Source organism: Aquarana catesbeiana, linkage group LG03 (genome assembly GCF_042186555.1).
Source record: "Aquarana catesbeiana isolate 2022-GZ linkage group LG03, ASM4218655v1, whole genome shotgun sequence".
NCBI classification, from domain to species: Eukaryota; Metazoa; Chordata; class Amphibia; order Anura; family Ranidae; genus Aquarana; species Aquarana catesbeiana.
In genome coordinates, this window is record NC_133326.1 from 322,104,464 (window position 1) to 322,120,546 (window position 16,083).

The 16,083-nt window shown below is 41.9% G+C and overlaps 1 protein-coding gene across 3 annotated transcripts in view; it reads right to left on the reverse strand.

The window, feature by feature from the left end:
* Positions 1–1,106: 1,106 nt before the first annotated feature.
* The window catches only part of B4GALT7 (beta-1,4-galactosyltransferase 7), a 42,520-nt gene continuing 27,543 nt past the window's right edge, over positions 1,107–16,083 (reverse strand). For all 3 annotated transcript variants that reach the window (XM_073620445.1, XM_073620446.1, XM_073620444.1), the window contains exons 4-6: positions 7,704–7,787; positions 2,129–2,233; positions 1,107–1,389 (exon numbers count right to left, since the gene is read on the reverse strand). In XM_073620445.1, the coding sequence (XP_073476546.1) occupies positions 1,234–1,389; positions 2,129–2,233; positions 7,704–7,787 (345 nt within the window). In that variant the 3' untranslated portion in view covers positions 1,107–1,233. The remainder of the gene's footprint in view (positions 1,390–2,128; positions 2,234–7,703; positions 7,788–16,083) is intronic.

Sequence of the window (16,083 nt, forward strand, 5' to 3'; positions counted from 1 at the left end):
CTCCTATACCCATGAGATGCCTGACGTTTTCTGGCGGCGGCCTTGGAAATTATTAACCGGTTTGTCTCAGTCAATCAAACCCCAGAATGAATTGGGATAAAATCGGTCCCATTTTCCTTGGCCCAGGAGGCGACCCCTGAGAGTTTGCCTGCCCCCCTTAACTAGGTGACAGGCTTAAACACCTAGGTGTCTATGTGCAGAAAAATTGAACACACTATTTGCAAGATAAACTATATCCTATCCTCCAGCAGTGTATCCAAAGGAGTTCTGCCTGGAAGTCGTTGCCAATGACCCCAGTGGGCAAGGTGAATCTAATTAAAATGACCTATCTTCCCAAAATTTTTGTATATTTTCCGCCACACCCCTGTACCTATTATAAGTTATTACCTTCTTTATCTGGATGGGCTCGGTCCCATGAGTAGCTAAAGCTACATTACAGCTCCCATTATTAGGGGTGGACCTGTCTTTCCAAGTTTTACGAAAACTGTATCTGAAATCGCTGCTGAACCGCCGCTTTTAAAATTCACAGTGAAAACACAAGGGGAAATCCACGACAGACGTGTCAATCTAGCCAAATTCTATATGCTCCCAACTTTGGTTAGATATATAATCATTAACAAATTGAGAGCAGGTATGCCTTGTACGTAGCCCTTCCCTTCTTAAACAGAAACACATTAATAAATATTTACAGGAATTTTTCATAAAGCAGAATGAAACCCACCCATTTAAGTTTACCAAAGGAAGGCTTGAGTTAGAAATGCTAAATAAATGTTATTAAATCTTTAACCAAGCACACCAATGCTGGTTTTCTGCAGTGTGTTAATTTACATGCTGCCATCTGGTGCATGCACAGCATATGCTACATTCAAGGAATGTCTCAGGTGATAACATCAGTTGCCAGTGTCAGCTTGCAACCTCAAATGGCTGGTGTCATAGTTGATCACATGTGCAGCACCAAGGCAACTGCATATCCAAATAGAGGCTAGGATGGGGCTGTCTCCATCTTCAAAAAGGATAGTAGGGTTTAACTGTCTGCAACACTTATCTAAATGTTGGAGCAACCAAAGCCGCAATGTACTATTATATGACCAAGTAACAACTCAGCATGAGATTTTCCATAATTTTATTAGAATATATAAAAAATTTTAGAGTTCAAAATGTAACTACAGGTTCACATGTCTGCCTGGAATCCAGGCTATCTCTGTCCTTTGAGTCATAAAATACTTTATGAATTTAGTTAAAAACACACCATGGAGTATCACTCATGTCACAATCCAGCAGTACGTTCAGCACTGTACACGGAGCACCACCAATGGTTAATTCTGACCGAGATTCCACGCGATACTGGACACTGTGTAAACCACCCTCACGGTCTACTTTAAATTGTTCCTGGGATGTACAGAAGAGAAGAGAGAACATGTAATTATTTGGTAAAACTGACTTACAGTAGTAAACTTATTCCATCAAACCAAAACACAGCATATTATATTGTCTAGGGAAACGATCTGCAGCTACGGGTCTTGCATATGTATTCTCATGTCCCATGTTTGACTCTCGCATTCTGTAGTGTTATAGCCTATAATTAAATTGACATTTTACCATTTTGTTTACACAACAGTGATGTTCAGCAGAATAAAGAAAATTTGGATCAAAAGAGTGGGTCCCCCCTTCAAGAAAGGAGACGGTTACTATATATACACCAACTGAATGATCTAGATTTTTGATGGACCTTTTATGCGAATTACACATTGGAGCAGGAAGATACAAAGGATTAGTTTGGTGTACCTCAGGAGGGTTTATATACATGCTTACTTCAGACCGCTAACAAATTTATATTTTATTTTCTAAAACCTACAAAGCAAAGTTATAATGTATATAGTTACATATAGCATATATAGTATATAGTTACAGAAAATTTACCATTTTCCATAGATAAATGAAAACATTTTGATCGATGCCGCAATAAAAAGCTGTCTGATTACAGAACAGAATTCTGCATTTCAGTGCATGCTGTGTAGAGTAGGTTGCAGTACTAGTTAACTTTGCAAGGGCATATATGACATGTTCTCTATGCAAGAACAAACACTGAAGAGCTTAAAGGTTCTGTTCATTGGTGCTATAAGTGTACCTGCTTCTGAGAAGCAATCCGTTTCTGGTCTCTCTTTCTCCATGCGGGGTCATGAATGTGCCTGAAGGTTTGGTATCCAGTTGTTATTCCAGAGGGCCGATAGAGCTGAAAGTATTCAAGTATTAAGAGCTTATTACATGCAGTTGAATGGCTTAATTTATTGTAAATTATAATTTACTTGATCATTTCTACTGTTGCTGATGAAAGGACATCTACAGTACCCTCCCTCAGAATTTAATATGAAGACCAAGTTTAGCTGCGTCTGCATGAATTGGTTAACTTGGTTAGAACTTATATAACTAGTTTTCCCACTTAAACCATGTTTTAACACTTCTATTGTTACTTTTAATACTATAAGTGTTAAACAGAGGCACACTGCAATCTAATGGCTACAGAGGCCTCTGCAAATCTAAGGCATTTCTTTCTTAATAAATGTTTGCATCTGGCAACTTTGTCGAAGCTGCATGTCATTGCTATGTCATACCACTGGCTATATCATTGGCTCTCAATTGTTAGTGGGGTACAAAGCTGTAAGTCACAGCTGGGTCTGAAACAAGTAGCCTTGCAAAGTCTTGGCTGGCAGCCATCAAAGGGAGGCCATCCAACAACATATCATCAGCGCGGAGCATTGTGCTGAGGAACAGTAATACACAGGCTCCTTTCAGGAAGGAGTTAAAGCGGGAATACAGCGACCTATCATTTTTTTTTTTTTCTGGTTATTGAGAAACTTTGATCATCAAAATATCATACTCACTTATGGTGTTTAATATTGCCGCCTCTCTCAGATTTTGTCCGCAAGAATAACATATATAATTCGATCCTGACAGTTTTCATCTTGCTTGTGGGCAATTAAAGCCCACAAGCATTTATTTCTGGGACGCGGTGAATGCTGTGCTCCCATCATTCACAGCTCGTTCCTGCGCATGCTCATTGGTAACAGGGAGCAGCGCCGAAAAATTACAGGTTGACATCACAATGGCCACCAAAGGCATGATGGCGTTCCGCACTGCATCTTGGGAAGCCTGAGACTAGCTCCCAGGACATCGTGCGGAGCCGGGGAAAGGCAAGGAACACGCCTACTCCCACGGGAGGAGAAACAGGAAGTGGAACTATGAATTAAAATATAAAAGGTAATTACGCCGATATTTTTTTTGGAACAGCATTTGAGCATCAAGGCAATTAACAGAATGGGGTAATATAAAGTTGAAAATTTGGCGGACGGCCCCCCCGCCACCAGAACGCTGATCGGGAGTCAGTCAGTCGGCTGCTGATTTTCCAGCATGCATGTCTGACAGAAGCCAGCCAAACGGCCGGCTTTTGTCGCTCAGACTGACATACAGAGGATATAAAAAGTCTACACACCCCTGTTAAAATGTCAGGTTTCTGTGATGTAAAAAAATGAGACAAAGATAAAAAATGAGACAAAGATAAATCATTTCACAACTATTTCCACTAAAATAATATGGTTGCATAAGTGTGCACGCCCTTAACCCCTTCACGCCGACTGTACGCAAATTTGCATTCATAGCTTGAAGGGGTTAAACAAACCGGGGTGATGCCTGCAGCTGGTACTTTTTTTTTTTTTTTTTTTTAGAGCGGGCGGTTGGCTCTTTTAGTGATAACAACCGATGCGACTAAAAGCCGCTCGACTGTTATCCTAAGAAGCGGGAGGGCACTCCCACCCTCATGCCACCTTCTGCCACTCTTCTCAATGTTAAAAAAGTAAATACATATTTTTTTTTAAAGTGCCCCCTTCCCCGTGCAACAAAGAAAATGCATACGTAAGTCACGCCCGCAAATGTAAACAGTGTTCAAAGCACACGTGAGATATCTCTGCGATCGTCAGAGTGAGAGCAATAATTCTAGCAAAAGACCTCCTCTAACTGTAACCTGGTAACCGTAAAAAAAAAAAAAAAAAAGCGTCGCCTATGAAGATTTTTAGGTATTGCAGTGATGTTGTCATTCCACGAGTGTGCGCAATTTATTCTCTAGGGTCTCTGCTTATATATATTTCTAGCAAAAAATACTGATTTTAACATGTAAGCAACAAATGTCAGACATAGGCAGGAAAGGGTTAAATACTTTGTTGAAGCACCTTTTGATTTTATTACAGCAGTCAGTCTTTTTGGGTATAAGTCTATCAGCATGGCACATCTTGACTTGGCAATAATTGCCCACTCTTCTTTGCAAAAACACTGCAAATCTGTCAGATTACGAGGGCATCTACTATGCACAGCCCTCTTCAGATCACCAAACAGATTTTCAATCGGATTCAGGTCTAGGCTCTGGCTGGGCCATTCCAAAACTTTAATCTTTTAGTCCTCATGCACACGGACGTTTTTACAGCTGCTTTTTTGAGCTTTTTTTGCAGCTTAAAAAGGCCTGTCTATGTTAGTCTATGGCTTCATGCCCACCTAGGCGTTTTTGAGCTGCAAGTGGCATAGGCGTTTTTAAGCTGTAAAAAAAACCCAGGACCAGTGGGTTCTGAGAGACATTTTTCAGCTATAAAAACGCTCTAACGCTAAAAAATGCTCAAAAACGTCATTCACCAACGTTTAGCATTTTTTTTTTTTTTTTTTTTTCAATGGATCAAAAATGCTAAACGTTGGTGAATGACGTTTTTGAGCGTTTTTCCGCGTTAGCGTTTTTGAGTGTTTTTTTTTTTTTTTTTTTCAATGGATCAAAAAACGCTCAAAAACGCTAACGCGGAAAAACGCTCAAAAACGCTATTGCAAAAACGCTGAAAAAAGTTTTTAAAAAAATCACTGCAAAGATACTGGCGTTTTCATAACGTTTTTTTTAACAGCCTGTGTGCATGAGGGCTTATTAGTGAAGCAATTCTTTTGTCTATTTGGATGTAAAGATGAAGTTCCTCTTCATGTTCAGCATTCTAGCAGAAGCCGGAAGGTTTTGTGCCAATATTGACTGGTATTTTGAACTGTTCATAATTCCCTCTACCTTGACTAAGGCCCCTGTTCCAGGTGAAGAAAAACAGCCCCAAAGTATGATGCTGCCACCACCATGCTTCACTGTGGGTATGGTGTTCTTTTGCTGATGTGCAATGTTTTTGCGCCAAACATATCTTTTGGCATTATGGCCAAAAAGTTCAACCTTGGTTTCATCAGACCAGAACACATTTTCCCCACATGCTTTTGGGAGACTTCAGATGCGTTTTTTGCAAACTTTAGCCGGGCTTGGATGTTTTTCTACATAAGAAAAGGCTTCCGTCTTGCCACTCTCCCCCTTAGCCCAGACATAGGAAGAAAACGGGAGATTGCTGTCACATGTACCACACAGCCAGTACTTGCCATATATTCCTGCAGCTTCTTTAATGTTGCTGTAGGCCTACTAGAACAGCTGAAATTTATTTGGGGTTAATCAGAGGCACTCTAAATGATGGCAGGTGTGTACTGACTCCTATTTAACATGAGTTTGAATGCGATTGCTTAGATCTGAACACAGCTACATTCCCAGTTATAAGAGGGTGTGCACACTTATGCACCCACATTATTTTATTTTTTTATTTTTACTCCAAAAAAAAGATTTCAGTTTGTTTTTCAATTGAGTTGTACAGTTTATAGGTCACATCAAAAAGGTGGAAAGAGTTCTGAAATGATTTTTACATCACAAAAAACTGACATTTTAAACAGGGGTGTGTAGACTTTTTATATCCACTGCACACACAGGCAGGAATGCCACCCGACATTCTGCCTGTGTGTATGGGGCTTAACCGCTTGGAAGATAAGGTTATCAGTCACACAGGTAGCGCCAACTCAGACTTGAATGGTAAAAAACAAAAAAAAAATAAATAAATAAAAGATAAAAAAATTAAATTACTAATCTAATTACTAAGAAGGAAGCACAGCTTCTACAATGATTCTGCCCGACTACTTAACAGACTATTCATTTCAACTAAAATCTTCCCATACAATTTGTGCACTTAATGTATTCTATGCATGTTATCTACCTGTAAAAAAAACTCCATTGTAGACACCTGAAAGCCTTGGTTGTGATAGCAGCCACTGCAGACTTAGAGCTGTCACCCAGGGGACACTGTAAAGTGTTCCCCATTGCTGCTCCAGAAAAGTACATATAAGGTTTATAAGTGAATAAAGTGCAGCGCTGGATAGCAAAAAATATATATCTGTATGACAGATCTAAAATGTATGCTATATAAACTGAATATATAGAAACTGGTGCAACAAACCATATAAAGATAGACTGCATGAACAGTAAATCATAAATGGCAGTAACATGTAAACAGTGACTTAATGTTATAGTGCATAAATATAAACAAGTGTGTGTAGACTAAAAATTCAAAAATGACACAAAAACCATTTGTGCAAAACTTATCTTTCAATTTTGTCACATTATAGTGCTAGCTGCTGCATCACACTTCGTAACCGCAGTAATTTCACATACAGTGGAACCTTGGTTAACGAGTAACGCGGTTAACAAGCGTTTTGAAAGACAGGCAACTTTTTTTTTTTAATTCTGACTCGGTTTGTGAGTGTTGTCTCGCAACACGAGCAGAAATCAAGCTAATGGGGTGTGCAGTAACGCATTTGGCCAGAGGTGCGGGGGCGCCGGTGACACTTGAAACGGTTTGGAAATATTCGGAAAAACTCGGAAATACTCGGTTCCCGAGTGTTTCTAAGGCTTTCCGAGTTCAGCCAAGCTGTCCCCAAGTATTTCTGAGGCTCTCCAGCGCCCTGCCACCTCTGGCCACATGCGGTATTGCATGCAATAGAAGTCAATGCGGAACAAATTATCTTCGTTTCCATTGACTTCTATGGGGAAACTCGCTTTGATATGCGAGTGCTTTAAATTACAAGCATTCTCCTGGAACGGATTATGCTCGTAATCCAAAGGTTCCACTGTACTATACAAGTTTATATTGTTGGGTGAAGGGAGGGCTGGAGGAATTAGGTCAGCACAACGGTAGTTAGACACTTATAGGAGAGGGGAGGGAGCTGTGCTAGGGAATTGACAAGTCAGTTTTTATAGCACGTTCAAAGGCACATTGGAAGTGATTAAAAGGAAAAAAAAAAAAAATTATGGGAAAGCAGTAAGCATTTAAAATACTTTTGTGATTTTTATCAGATTTTTTAGGTTAGTAACAGGGTCTTATTTCCAACTACTGAGATAGGATGTCAAAGTTAATTTTCAATGAGTTGGCTGACTCAGACGAGCATTGTGAGCAGCTGCAGAGTACAACCATGGTTATGGTTACCATAGATAAAGGCAAATACATACACAAACTTTTATATATACATTTATTATGTATAAATACCAATCTAGATATTTTGCCATCATCATGTGGCAATATGCAGATTTGGTTATAGAACACTATGGCCCCAAGCAGTGCATTGTGTGATTAGGTCACTGGTAAGAGGAAATGTAGAAACAGTTGGAGGGCTTTGGGTGGTGCTGTAGATCGAAGGTAAGTGGTACCTGCCGAAAGCTTATCACATCAGCTGTCTGATCCGATTACCTGTTTAGTAGTTCCTCTTTGCACACAGGTTTGGTTTTAAAAGATTTAATTCACAAAAAACAAGAATATGCTAGGGGTTACCTGGAGACCAGCTCCTTTGATTCTTCGGTAAAACTCATCATCTTCACGACCCCATCCCCAAAACCGATTTGACATTCCATTACACTGTAGGGATGAAATACAAATGTAAACATTATTGGTAATATGCACGCTAGTCTATACCTACAGTTGCATATGATCCCCCCAGCATAACTGAAATGACAGACTACAGCTATCCCAGAGCAAAGTCTAAAAAAGGGCACAGAGCAGAAATCCACTGCGACAAATTATATTTAGTTTTACTGTTTGTTTAGTACAGTGTTTCTCAACTCCAGTCCTCAAGGCGTCCCCATGTTTTCAGGATTTCCCTCAGATGAAACGGCTGTGGCAATTACTAAAGCAGTGAAACTGATCAAATCACCTGTGCAAAATAATGGAGAGCCTGAAAACATGACCTGTTTGAACGCCTTGAGGACTGGAGTTGAGAAATACTGGTTTGGTACATTGTGATATATTCCCTTATGAAATAGGCATGCTTTGTTCTTTTAATTTATAAGTGATCATGGGGATCCCCATGACCAAGCTGCGTGGGTGGAATGAAACATGTTGGGGGCAAGGTCTGGTTGGAGACAGAGCTGAGGCGGTCATACACCTTACTGGGTTTTAGAGCCCTTGCACACTGGGGCGGGGGGCGGCGTCGGCAGTAAAACGCCGCTATTATTAGCGGCGTTTTACCGTCGGTATGCGGCCCCTAGCGGGGCGGTTTTACCCCCCGCTAGCGGCCGAGAAAGGGTTAAATACCACCGCAAAGCGCCTCTGCAGAGGCGCATTGCCGGCGGTATAGCTGCGCCGTCCCACTGATTTCAATGGGCAGGAGCGGTAAAGGAGCGGTATACACACCGCTCCTTCACCGCTCCGAAGATGCTGCTGGCAGGACTTTTTTTACCGTCCTGCCAGCGCATCGCTCCAGTGTGCAAGCCCTCGGGGCTTGCACACTGGGATGACAGCAGCGGCACTTTCGGGGCGGTTTGCAGGCGCTATTATTAGCGCAATAGCGCCTGCAAACCGCCCCAGTGTGCAAGGGCTCTTACAGAGATGTGCGACTTCCAGGACCTTTTCCATTAGATGTCTAGAACTGGAACAACCTCGGGCCTTGTCTGCATTCCAATCGGTTGCTATATAAGAGGACCCGGTGGAGCCTTGAGCGGCACATGTCAATTCAGTTTGGGTCACAGTGTATACATTCACATGTTATAGAAATTAAACTTCCTCTCCTACCCATCTGAAAAGGGCTGGCAGAGAGGGAGAGAGTAGAGGATAAGTCAATCCTCAAAGTCATGTTGTTGTATGTGTAAATTAGAGATGAGCTATTTTGATCGGTAAACAAGAGAATTTTTTTTTTGTTGCAGCAGAAACATTGAATATTTAGAAAGTAACAAGCATAGTACAGCACAGAATACATTACAAGTGGTAGAACAGTTAGTACAGATAACGGCAACCATGTTTATACTCCATAGTTCTGAAGGGGGGGGGTGTTGGGTGGGCTAATTTAAGAACTTTGCAAGATTACCTGAGGCAATCATAGTTACAGTGTCTGTTACAGTGTACAGAAAATAGAACGGTTGAGCCAGTAAGGATTTATAGGCATGGGGGGAGTTGGCTATCACTCCAAGCAGATACATGACAACATGACCAGGGCCGATGTTCAAATGGAGAATTTGCGTTGAGTATAGCCACCTGCCGACCGCCTAACGCAGATATACTGCGGCAGAATGGCACGGGCAGGCAAAATCACGTACCTGGTGCCCGAGGCGGTCGGCTTCGTTAGGGGAGCGATCCAGGCCGAGGGGGAGACCACTCATTCGTGGTCACCCCCTCGCAATCGCTCCCCACGAATGAGATTCTTCCAGAGGAAGTGATGTCATCGCTCCTCGGCTGGGTATTTTCCGTTCCGGCGCCGAGGAGAGAAGACATCAATGTGAGTGCACAACACAACACATCACAGTAAAACACACCAGGCACACTTTTCACCCCCCAATCACCCCCCCCCCCCCCGTCACAGTGACACCAAGCAGTTACTGCATTGGTGTAAGTTTGTGACAGTTAGTGTGGTAGTGCAGTTAGGGTTAGCCCCCTTTAGGTCTAGGGTACCCCCCTAACCCCCCCAATAAAGGTTTAATCCCGTGATCACCCCCTCGTCGCCAGTGTCACTAAGCGATCATTTTTCTGATCGCTGTATCAGTGTCACTGGTGACGCTAGTTAGGGAGGTAAATATATAGGTTCGCCGTCAGCGTTTTATAGCGTCAGGGACCCCCATATACTACCTAATAAAGGTTTTAACCCCTTGATTGCCCCCTAGTTAACCCTTTCACCAGTGATCACCGTATAAGTGTTACGGGTGACGCTGGTTAGTTTATTTTTTATAGTGTCAGGGCACCCGCCATTTATTACCTAATAAAGGTTTAGCCCCCTGATCGCCCAGCGGTAATATAAGTTAGGTTTTAGGGTCAGATAGGGTCTGCATCACCCCAGGCAGCGTCAGGTTAGCACCAGTACCGCTAACACCCACGCACGCACCATACACCTCCCTTAGTGGTATAGTATCTGAACGGATCAATATCTGATCAGATCTATACTAGCGTCCCCAGCAGTTTAGGGTTCCCAAAAAATGCAGTGTTAGCGGGATCAGCCCAAATACCTGCTAGCACCTGCGTTTTGCCCCTCCGCCCAGCCCGCCCAAGTGCAGTATCGATCACTGTCACTTACAAAACACTAAATGCATAACTGCAGCATTCGCAGAGTCAGGCTTGATCCCTCCGATCGCTAACAGTTTTTTTGGTAGCGTTTTGGTGAACTGGCAAGCACCAGCGGCCTAGTACACCCCAGTGGTAGTCAAACCAGCACTGCAGTAACACTTGGTGACGTGGCGAGTCCCATAAGTGCAGTTCAAGCTGGTGAGGTGGCAAGCACAAGTAGAGTCCCGCTGTCACCAAGAAGACAAACACAGGCCCGTCGTGCCCATAATGCCCTTCCTGCTGCATTTGCCAATCCTAATTGGGAACCCACCACTTCTTCAGCACCCGTACTTCCCCCATTCACATCCCCAACCAAATGCAGTCGGCTGCATGAGAGGCATTTTCCTTTCTTTATGTCCTCCCGAGTACCCCTACCCAACGAACCCCCCTAAAAAAAAAAAGATGTCGTGTCTGCAGCAAGCGCGGATATAGGCATGACACCCGCTATTATTGTCCCTCCTGTCCTGACAATCCTGGTCTTTGCATTGGTGAATGTTTTGAACACTACCATACACTAGTTGAGTATTAGCATAGGGTACAGCATTGCACAGACTAGGTACACTTTCACAGGGTCTCCCGAGAAAATTGAGTACTGTCCGTGATACTTTTTTTATTTGCACTAACATACAATTTTTCAGGACAAGCTTTCGGGGTATGTCCCCTTCTTCAAGGTCCAAGAGAGACCCGAACCTGGAACCGGTTACAGTTATAAAAGTTACAAAAAAAAAAAAAAAAAAAAAAAAAAGTGTAAAACAAAAAAATATATGGAATAAAAAAAAAAAAAACAAAAAAAACAAAATTGTTGTTTTATTGTTCTGCTCTTTTTTACTGTATTATATTCTGCAATGTTTTATTGTTATTATGTTTTATCATGTTTGCTTTTCAGGTATGCAATTTTTTATACTTTACTGTTTACTCTGTTTTATTGTTAACCATTTTTTTGTCTTCAGGTACGCCATTCAGCTGCAGCGCAGATTTATTTATCTTGACAGCAACAGCGTTTGCTCCCACGATATATAAAGCCGTGACTCCAGCGGAGGTGATATATGCCGAAGCATGGGGGCAGCAGGGGCGGAGGAGCGATTCGCTCCTAACTTTTGGGGCGGATGCCGCTATGCTTCGGCATATATAAATGGTGCATGTATGCCCATCATTAGAAGCGGGTGTATGAAGGGAGGTATTTTAATGGTGGGCATACCCACCAATCAATCTTTTTTTCGTTCAGCCCACAGGCTGCATAAAAAAAAAAAAAAAAAAAAAAAAAAGAAGAAGATTACAATATATGCCCAACAAGGACCAGCAACGTACTGGTATGTTGCTGGACTTTGAGTGGTTATACCAGAATGATGCCTGCAGGTTTAGGTATCATCTTGGTATCATTCTTTTCAGCCAGTGGTCGGCTTCCATATAAAAGCAATCCTAGCGGCTACCTAGTGGCTAATTAGCCTCTAGACTGCTTTTACAAGCAGTGGGAGGGAATGTCCCCCCCCCTCCCATTGTCTTCCATGTTTTTCTCTGGCTCTCCTGTACCAACAGGGAACCTGGGAATGCTGCCGGTGATTCTGCCAGCTGACCATAGAGCTGATCAGAGACCAGAATGGCTCCAATCATCTCTATGGCCTAGGAAACCGGAAGCTATGAGCATTTCATGACTTAGATTTCGCCGGATGTAAACAGCGCCATTGGGAAATTGGGAAAGCATTTTATCACACTGATCTTGGTGTGGTCAGATGCTTTGAGGGCAGAGGAGAGATCTAGGGTCCAATAGATCCCATTTTTTTCAAAAAAAAAAAAAAAAAAAAAAAAAGGAGTACCTGTCACTACCTATTGCTATCATAGGGGATATTTACATTCCCTGACATAAGAAAAAATTTTTTTCATGTAAACAAATAGTGTCAGAAAGGGCTTTGTCTTCAAGTGGTTAGAAGAGTGGGTGATGTGTGACATAAGCTTCTAAATGTTGTGCATAAAATGCCAGGACAGTTCAAAACCCCCCAAATGACCCCATTTTGGAAAGTAGACACCCCAAGCTATTTGCTGAGAGGCATTTCGAGTCCATGGAATATTTTATATTGTGACTCAAGTTGCAGGAAAAAGACAAACTTTTTTTTTTTGCACAAAGTTGTCCTTAAATGATATATTGTTCAAACATGCCATGGGAATATGTGAAATTACACCCCAAAATACATTCCATTGCTTCTCCTGAGTACGGGGATACCACATGTGTGAGACTTTTTGGGAGCCTAACCGCATACGGGACCCCAAAAACCAAGCACCGCCTTCAGGCTTTCTAAGGGTGTAAATTTTTGATTTCACTCCTCACTGCCTATCACAGTTTCGGAGGCCATGGAATGCCCAGGTGGCACAAAACCCCCCTAAATGACCCCATTTTGGAAAGTAGACACCCCAAGCTATTTGTTGAGAGGTATGGTGAGTATTTTGCAGACCTCGCTTTTTGTCACAAAGTTTTGAAAAAAGAAAAAAAAAAAAAAAGATAAATTTTTCTTTTCTTTCTTCATTTTCAAAAACAAATTAGAGCTGCAAAATACTCACCATGCCTCTCAGCAAATAGCTTGGGGTGTCTACTTTCCAAAATGGGGTCATTTGGGGGGGTTTTTATGGCCTTGGAAACTGTGATAGGTAGTGAGGAGTGAAATCAAAAATTTATGCCCTTAGAAATCCTGAAGGTGGTGCTTGGTTTTCAGGGCCCCGTACGCAGCTAGGCTCCCAAAAAGTCTCACACATGTGGTATCCCCGTACTCAGGAGAAGCAGAATGTATTTTGGGGTGTAATTACACATATGCCCATGGCATGCTTGAGCAATATATCATTTAGTGACAACATTGTGCAAAAAAAAAAAAAAAAAAAAAAAGAAAGTTTGTCATTTTCCCGCAACTTGTGGCAAAATATAAAATATTCCATGGACTCACCATGCCTCTCAGCAAATAGCTTGGGGTGTCTACTTTCCAAAATGGGGTCATTTGGGGGGGGGGGGGGTGAACTGTCCTGGCATTTTATGGCCTTCAAAACTGTGATAGGTAGTGAGGAGTGAAATCAAAAATTTACACCCTTAGAAATCCTGAAGGCGGTGCTTGGTTTTCGGGGCCCCGTACGTGGCTAGGCTCCCAAAAAGTCCCATGTGATATCCCCATACTCAGGAGAAGCAGCTAAACCTCCCAAAGGTTTTTGCTTATAAATAAATTATCTTGTTCCTCTTTTACATTTAGTTAGCTTCTCAGCTCTTTAGCTCAGTGTCATGTCATTATGTGGCACACAAAATAGGAAGTCTGCCAAAGACTACAAAACAATAAAAGCACACACTGATAATTTATTCTTGACATGCGTCAAAATGTCTCGAGGGGCTTTTGCAGTTCATGACACCAAGCTTTACCCACTATAATAAAAGTCTCCACCACTGAATTATGAGCCTAGAACAGCATCGCTATAATCAGCGTTCTTTAAGGCTTGTCTACACAAGCATTTTTATTAGTTTTACCTGCTAGTAGCACAGTCAGACTGGGGACACAACATACAAGACTGCTAGGGATCACCATTCTAGTCCCTTAAATAAGGCTTTAAAAAAAAAAAAAAAAAAAAAAAAAAAAAAACACACAACACACCACACACCACACCATACAAAAAGGATATACACACACCATCTGTGTAGCACGATAGCAAAGACAGAAAACAGGCTAAAGAACAAATTTCCTTCATTGGTTTAAGTACCAAAACAGACTGTCTGCAGGGGCATAGATGACTGCACATTAAATGCCAAAGGGCTTTAGGTTGGGTACCAGTGATCTAAAAGACACCGAACAACATGATGGATATAGAGATCTATACACTAGAGCAAAACAAATTGCTCTACTCAAAACACAATAGTTACAGTGGATATAAAAAGTCCACACACCCCTGTTAAAATGTCAGGTTTCTGTGATGTAATAGATAGAGATATATATCTATCTATCTAAGATAAATCATGTCAAAACCTTTTCCACCTTTAACATGACCTATACACTGTACAACTCAGTTGAACAACAAACTAAAATCTTTTAGGTGGAGGGAAGTAAAAATAAAATAATATGGTTGCATAAGTGTGAACACCCTTAAACTAATACTTTGTTGAAGCACCTTTTCATTTTATTACAGCACTCAGTCTTTTTGGGTATAAGTCTATCAGCATGGCACATCTTCACTTGGCAATAATTGCCCACTCTTCTTTGCAAAAACACTCCAAATCTGTCAGATTGTGAGGGCATCCTGTACACAGCCCTCTTCAGATCACCCCACAGATTTTCAAATCGGATTCAGGTCTGGGTTCTGGCTGGGTCATTCCAAAACTTTAATCTTCTGGTGAAGCCATTCCTTTGTTGATTTGGATGTTTGCTTTGGGTCGTTGTCATGCTGAAAGATGAAGTTCCTCTTCATGTTCAGCTTTCTAGCAGAAGCCTGAAGGTTTTCTGCCAATATTGACTGGTATTTGGAACTGTTCATAATTCCCTCTACCTTGACTAAGGCCCCTGTTCCAGCTGAAGAAAAACAGCCACAAAGCATGATGCTGCCACCACCATGCTTCACTGTGGGTATGGTGTTCTTTTGGTGATGTGCAGTGTTGTTTTTGTGTCAAACATATCTTTTGGAATTATGGCCAAAAAGTTCAACCTTGGTTTCATCAGACCAGAACATATTTTCCCACATGCTTTTGGGAGACTTCAGATGTGTTTTTGCACAATTTAGCCAGGCTTGGATGTTTTTCTACATAAGAAAAGGCTTCTGTCTTGCCACCCTACCCCATAGCCCAGACATATGAAGATTACGGGAGATTGTTGTCAAATGTACCACACAGCCAATACTTGCCAGATATTTCTGCAGCTCCTTTAATGCTGATGTAGGCCTCTTGGCAGCCTCCATAACCAGTTTTCTTCTCCTCTTTTCATCAATTTTGGAGGGATGTCCAGTCCTTGGTAATGTCATTGTTGTGCCATATTTTCTACACTTGACAATGACTGTCTTCACTGTGTTCCATTGTAGATCTAAGTACTTGGAAATTCTTTTGTACCCTACTCCTGACTGATACCTTTTAACAATGAGATCACTCTGATGCTTTAGAAGCTCTCTGTGAATCATGGCTTTTGCTGTAGGTTGCGATTAAGAAAATGTCAGGAAAGACCTACTAGAACAGCTGAACTTGTTTTGAGGTTATATAGAGGCACTCTAAATGATAGCAGGTGTGTACTGACTCCTATTTAACATTAGTTTGAAAATGATTGCTTAATTCTGAACACAGCTACAACCCCAATTATAAGAGGGTGTGCACACGTAACCTCCCTGACGGTATGTCCCCAGGATCCTGCAAAGAAAAAACAAAAAAGGAGAGGAGCGCCTCTAAGTAAAAAGGTTTATTGCAATTGACAAGTTAAAAGTATCCACTTACATGTAAAAATGATGTATTTCAGAAGAGAGTGGAGGGACGAACGCCGGTTCCCAGGAAAGCCCCAAACCTATGCCGCAATCCGGCAGAGAGCCGGGACAGAACACGGCCTGTCTTGCAGAGGAGCGGAGCAGCAAACCGAGGAAGCGGCCTGTGACGTCCGTAAGGCGCATGCGCGCTCCTTTTTCAGGCGCC